We start from the raw sequence: 6,493 nt of genomic DNA, 5'->3' as shown, positions 1-6,493 counted from the left end.
CCGGCCCCCGGCTCCCTGGGCGCCATGAGGACCGGGTCCCAGCCCCCGGCTCCCCTGAGAGCGATCACCAGGACTCGGCCCGCCAGTGCTTTGGCGGTGAGCGGCCTCTGGTGACCAGGATCTAATCTGCATCAGGGCCTTATCGACGTCAGTGCCTGAGGTTCTATAAGCTGCACCATCTCAGCCAGCAAAGTGGCTCGACCTACCCCAGGCGACAGGCACGGTGCTGGGCTGCTGGATTGCGGAGGGTCGGACCCGGTCCTCGGGGTGGGCTCGGTCCAGACCAGAACCCAGCAGCAGCGGCCCCGGTGTCCTGTACGGCTCAGCGCTGCCACCGGGGGACACGCACAGGAGGCCGCTCCCGTCCGCTCTGCAGGTCCTCGCCTCGTCCATGGACCTCTGACCCCGGGACTGCGACATGTGCACTGCACTGGGCATACCTGCACCCAAAGCCACGCCTCCTCCCGCAAGTCTCCAGGATGCCCGCCGCCTCCCACCAGCCGCCTGGGGCGGTGCCAAGGCCCCTCCCTCCCCACTCAGCACCAGTCACGGAGTCCACAGCTGGAGCAGCCTGAGGCCCCGGCCCCCCACAGACACGATCCCCCACAGCTTTACCAACAAGCCATCCAGGCGGCCTGGCTGCTGGGCGTGCAGACCTGACAGTCATGCCCTGAAGCCCGCAGGCAAACAGCATGCGTCTCAGCTTTAAAATCCACGCAGCTGAGGCCACGGACATGGACCTGCTCCCACCCTGACTAGCGGCACACCAATCCCACGCAGCAACACTGCTGGCCCGCTGGCGTGGGGATGCACCAGGCTGCCTGGCTTTTTGGCTTACGTCACGTCATGATGCAAACGACAGCAGCCGACCCTGGGCCGTGTCTTCATGAAGACACGTGGGGGCCCGGGCGGCGGGGCCACTCACCTGGGAGCTCTTCCCGCACTTGGCGTCTCCGGAAACGATCACCACCTGACTCTGGAGCAGGTTCTCCATGAAGGAGTACTTTTCCGTCCAGATGGGAAGGGCCTCTCTCTCGCGCAGGAGCTTGTAGTACCGGGAGGAGTAGGGCAGCCCGTCGAATGGGTTCAGTTCCAGGTCCTCACAGGCCAGGAGGCCCTCCTCCTCGCCGTCGCTGGAATCCAGCGATTCGGGGAAATAGCGTCTTTCCGACGAGGAGTCTGGACATTCCAGCTCCTCTTCCTCCATCCTGTCGCAGGAGCTCACGCGGCCGGCATCCCAGCCCGGTTTCTCCCAGGGCCTCTGGCGTCGCCGCTGCACCAGGGGGAGGGCTGGCCCCCAGGACGGGTGCGGGCCTCGAGGTTCTACAAGCTGCACCGGACCCGCGCTGGCTGCTCCCCGGTGCTGGCTCCCTCAGCACCGTGCTCAGTGCCGCCAGTAAACCTGGAAACAGAAAAGGCAGGTCAGGGCCGCACAGTGTCCCCAGGAAAAGCACCCGCTTTCCTGCGAGGGTAGCGGCTGCCCGTCACCTCCTCGGCCGGCTGAGCCAGAGGCTCAGGGCAGCTCTCAGCCTGTCCTGGGGGTTTGGAGAGTGACTCCCCCCTGGACAGTGCTCCCTGACCCGCTGGCTGGACTGACAGCGAATGGAGAGCCACCAGAGAGCGCTGTGAGGCTCGGCCACGGGGCCTAGGCCTTACCAAGTGGTGCGGGGCCCCGAGAGGGGAGATGGGGCGTCAGCTGAGCCCCCTCAGCACCGACCACGAGAAGGTCTGTTGTTATTTTTCTTTAAGTTAAGATTTCTTCTCGTTTAAGGAGACCGTTTTAAAACTCCACTGGGCATCTGCTTGTGCCAGTTTACAAAGTCCAGGGAGGGAGTGGTGAGTCATCACTTTTCCCTGCGGAGGCCCGGCCAGCTTCCCCACGAGGTCTCCGCTGTCTAATCCACCAGGAATCCCAGGCTCTGTGGGGGCTCCAGGGTCTTTAGCCCAACACGTCAGATTCAAGAGGCAGCAAAAGACATCATGTCATTTAAACGAAGGAGAGACGTGTCCTACGAAAGGACAGACCTGCGCCCCGGCCCCCTCCATGGTGGCTCAGCCCCTGCGCCAGGGGAGCGCCTGCTGCTCCCAGTGACCGGCGGGTTTAACAGGCAGCCCTATGGCCAGAAACAAGCCCCTTTCACCTTAACCAGGGAAACTAAAAAGAAAACACTCAAGTCAAAAGAACAAATCCTAAACTACGGTTCATGGCATTTGGTGCTTAAATGGCTTTACGGCGCCCCATGTATTGGCACCCCAGGTATTGGCGCTGTGGCTGTAGGTGGGTGGTTAGTGGCTGGAGGGCCAGCTCCCAGCCCTAAGGAATAAGGAGGAGGCTCCAGGTGCAGCCCCATCAGCCATCGGACACGTGGGAGAGCCTCCGGGCCTGAGTGAGTGAGCTGTCCCCCCCTCCCCCGCCCCCGGACACTTTGAGGGCCAGATAGAACATTCTATGCTTTGGAAGAAATACCATAAAACAGGAAATGTGTAGCTCTTTCATAGAAAGAAAGACATTTAAAAACTTTTAAAAATATAGTTTAATCACCTACACGGAGTTAGTAAAATATTTATATGAAATTTTATCCCCTAGGCCTGTTATACTTCAGTTTTACTGTCATTGAAACAAAGGGCTTATCATTCCTGGGACTTTAAACTTATAGGGGCTGCCTTTTTGTTTGTCTTTGTTTTAACTGGCTCAGAGCTTCCCAAAAGCATATTCTATTTAATTTCTAGTGTCTACTTAAAACCTTTCTTGAACAGGTAAAGTAAAAATTCAGAACTTTATTTTAAAAACCTTATTTCTAGACTTTAACAAGTTGACAATGTCTTGCTTTTAAGTAAGCAAATCAAATTAATTGGATTTAAAAAACAAAAAAATTCACTTTTAACTCAATATTGGTTCATACCATATGCAGCTTGAATAATCAATTACTTTTTTAAAGAATCCTAGATTCTATGATAATTTACAATTTTTAGACTTATGTACAGAAAGACTTCCTAAGCTCAACCAACGCGTGTGTATCATAATAACATACCGCGCCCTCCATGGAAGTTTATAAATCAAGCGTTTTATTAGAATTTCAAAAGACTGGGTCACACTCAGTGCTTTTCAATATGATTTTGATGACTTTGAGTAATATTTTAAAAACTGCCATTTGAGTAAAAGCAGTTAATAAAGTGTGCTAGGTATTAATGTGGCTTATTTATACAGCCTAGCGAGATAGCTGAGCAAAGGGGTGAGTCCAATAGAAGCTCCAGCCACACTGAGCTCGTGCGGAGGCTGGCCTCCGGGCCTTTGCCCAGGCCGCCCTCTGCCCAGGAAGCCCCCTGCCCGCCCACTTCCACGTGGCCATTCCTCGTCCCTTGAGTACCAACCCCAGCCCCCAGGTCACCCCTAACACAGTGCGGGTGCTCAGTAAAGGCTGACTTATGCCTGAGCCAGTTCCACCCGTTACACTGAAGTTCTTTAATGAACCACGTTCCCATCCATATCTTTACTCACGTGCATTTATTTTGCTTCTCACGTGACCATCAGAAACCACGGCAGGTTTTCTTATCCCCAGTTAGCAATGAGGAACAGTAGCTCCCGACTTTCCCACGGTGGCAGAGCTAGCAATTAATTAAATCATCCCCGACCAAGGCGTGTCCTCTTTCCATCATTATCTTCCTTAAATGACCAGGTACACGCTGGGAACCCACCCTGAGCGGGAAGGGATACGGAGAAGCCTAAATCATGGGCTTAGCTCCTACAGTGCTTAAGCAGAGGCACAGACCCACCCACAGAAAACGAGGGAAATCTCTACCAGAAAGTATAGGACAGGGCTAAGGGCCGCACTGTGCCTGGGGAGGAGAGAGGTGCTTTTAGTGGGCATTCGCCTGATCCTGGAGGACTTCCCGGAAGGGTGGGCAGCATGGCCTTGTGGCCCATTACACTCGCCCCGAGTAAAGGGCGGAGAGATGGGTACAAAGAAAACACAGCAAAAGTGAAAATGTAATGGCTTTCAACATCTGACTGAACTCACGTGTTTCAGAAAGTAGCCAAGGAAGATAAATAGCACCCTCACTCTGGTAAAAAACAGAACAAAACAGAAAATAACAATCCAACAACAAAAATGAAAACTTCTCCTACTTGTGATAGGAAGGCAAGGAAACAACACATTCATTTGCTTTTTTTTTTTAAGGAAATTATCCCACTTGCCTTAAACAATGTTAACTTGCTGCTAGAGTTATCTTCACTCTGAGTCCGAGGCGGCCAAGGGAGTGAGAGGAGAAGAACGCCTGCATTGTGTCCCCTCCGCTCCCCTGGTGTCCCCTGTGATAGGCTCTGGTTTGTTACATTTCCTTAAGCGTCAGCCAAGTAAGCAGTCAGGTCACTGTTCTGTCCAGCCAGGAGCTTAGAAACTTTTTAAAAAATCAAGACTTGCTATTCAAGTGACCACCAGTAACGCCCGGAAGGTGCCAGAGAAAAAGGAACAGGAAAGACAACAGAGAAAACCCGCAAAGGGAAAGCCAGTACCTTTCCCATTCCCCCCCCTGGGCCTCCAGCAGCCTTCGGAGCCCAGGCCAGTGCCTCCAATGATCAAGCATGTCCGTTATCTGCGGCAGGTTCTCTGACACTCTTCCCATTCATTCGGCAGACATGTACCGAGCACCACATTGTCCTGGGTGCCCAGGGAGAACCACAAACTGAACCTCGTCCCTGCCTCAGACCTTCGAGGGCCTCTCCACCCGCACCCCATTCCCGGCTCCCAGCCAGTCATTTCTTCTGGGAACACATCCCCTAAATTCCAATGTTGCTTTTCACAGTTGCCAAGGTCACCTGTTACCTAGACCAGTGGTCGGCAAACCGCGGCTCGGGATCCACATGCGGCTCTTTGGCTCCTTGAGTGTGGCTCTTCCACAAAATACCACGTGCGGGCGCACACGTACAGTGCGATTGAAACTTCGTGGCCCATGCGCAGAAGTCGGTTTTCGGAAAGGAGATAGACAAAACAAGTATACAAGACGAGTGTGGATGGGAGAGTTGGAAGGGGTCGACCTCAGCGAACGTACCTCAATCAGATTGAGGACGTTTTAGCAAAGGCCAGCTTAGGAGTACCCTAATTACATTAATAACAATGTACCTACCTATATAGTTTAAGTTTAAAAAATTTGGCTCTCAAAAGAAATTTCAGTCGTTGTACTGTTGATATTTGGCTCTGTTGGCTAATGAGTTTGCCGACCACTGACCTAGACTATTTCCATGCCATGTCAACCTCCAAGCTACTGAGCAAGCGTTCCCCACCACTGTGAAGGGCTTCCGGTCACAGCTCCTCTCCCAACCTCAAACCTGCGGCCAGGCCACGCCGCCCAGTGCTCGTTACTTTGGCCTGGAGATCTGCAATGTTGTTTCTTTTTTCTTTGTCTTCTTTTTAAACGGGCATTTGCCTAATCCTTTCCGGTCACAGCTCCTCTCCCAACCTCAAACCTGCGGGCCAGGGCGGTCGTTACTTTGGCCTGGAGATCTGCAACGTTGTTTCTTTCTTTCTTTTTTTTGTCTTCTTTTTAAACGGGCATTTGCCTAATCCCGTGCTGTTTGGGGAAATGTAGCCCTTTTTGGGTTACTGAATGCCAGGTTTTATCAGTAGCTGGTCATGTCTGATGACAATGTTACTAATGAGCATCACTGTTTCTGGGATGAAAAGACCAATTCATGACTTTGCTATTGGTTTGAAAACATGTACTTGGGATCTACTGTTGATCTCAGACACATTCTGTGTAAAAACGCACCATCCCGTCTTTGCATTTCAGAAGCAGTTCCTGCTGCTTTAATGTTTTAGCGATGAGTGTGGATTCTGCGGACATCACGCTGCCTGTCGGTACCAACACATGGAGCTTCTGCTGTGACAGTTCCTCTGGAAGGTCTGCATGTGGTCAGTCCGAGGGGGGAGCCCTTTGGGGGAACTAACCCATGTCCTGTCCATCAGAGTGTGTGCTCCTCCGGTGCGTTCACTCTGAAGATCCCCAGGAGGGAAGTGATCCCCGCGGTGCCCTTGTCCTCCGTGGGGCGGGAAGCTCTAGTGGCAAAGGATGAGTCATCCCGTCCTGACCCAGAAACGGCTCTTCTCCCGGACCCTCAGGTGCAGGCCCAGCGGCGGGGGAACTGAGGGAGGCCCCCTCCCGGGACTGGACCCCCGACCGGGTCCCTCCGCACTCTCTCGGTTTTCTCCGCCCTCCTGGCGGATCGCTCCCCCCGCCCCCTCCCCTCTCCCGACGCTCTCTGATTGCTTGCATTTTCACAACCTACCAGGTCAGGTCCCCGTGCGCCTCCCCGCTTCCTCCAGGCGCGACCTGGGCGTCAGGGTCCCGTCCCAGGAAAGCCGGCCTGGGACCTGCTGGCCTCAGCCCGCACGCCTGGTGCTGACCGTGGGGGCTGGGTCCTTCACAGACACGAAAAACTCACCCAACCGGAAAGCCCCGGCGGCCGCGGCCGAAATGTGACACCGGGGACAGCGCA

General features: G+C 54.0%; 1 protein-coding gene across 3 annotated transcripts in view; it reads right to left on the bottom strand.

The window, feature by feature from the left end:
* Positions 1-6,493, bottom strand: part of DHX32 (DEAH (Asp-Glu-Ala-His) box polypeptide 32) — a 26,263-nt gene that overhangs the window by 16,250 nt on the left and 3,520 nt on the right. For all 3 annotated transcript variants that reach the window (XM_005880831.2, XM_014528861.1, XM_014528860.1), the window contains one exon: positions 926-1,402. In XM_005880831.2, coding sequence (XP_005880893.1) covers positions 926-1,207 — 282 coding nt within the window. In that variant the 5' untranslated portion in view covers positions 1,208-1,402. Of the gene's footprint in view, positions 1-925; positions 1,403-6,493 lie in introns of those variants that run through there.

This window comes from Myotis brandtii, unplaced genomic scaffold (assembly GCF_000412655.1).
Source record: "Myotis brandtii unplaced genomic scaffold, ASM41265v1 scaffold656, whole genome shotgun sequence".
NCBI lineage: Eukaryota > Metazoa > Chordata > Mammalia > Chiroptera > Vespertilionidae > Myotis > Myotis brandtii.
The sequence above is the reverse complement of the archived record's forward strand: the minus strand, read 5'-3'. Positions and strand labels throughout refer to the sequence as shown.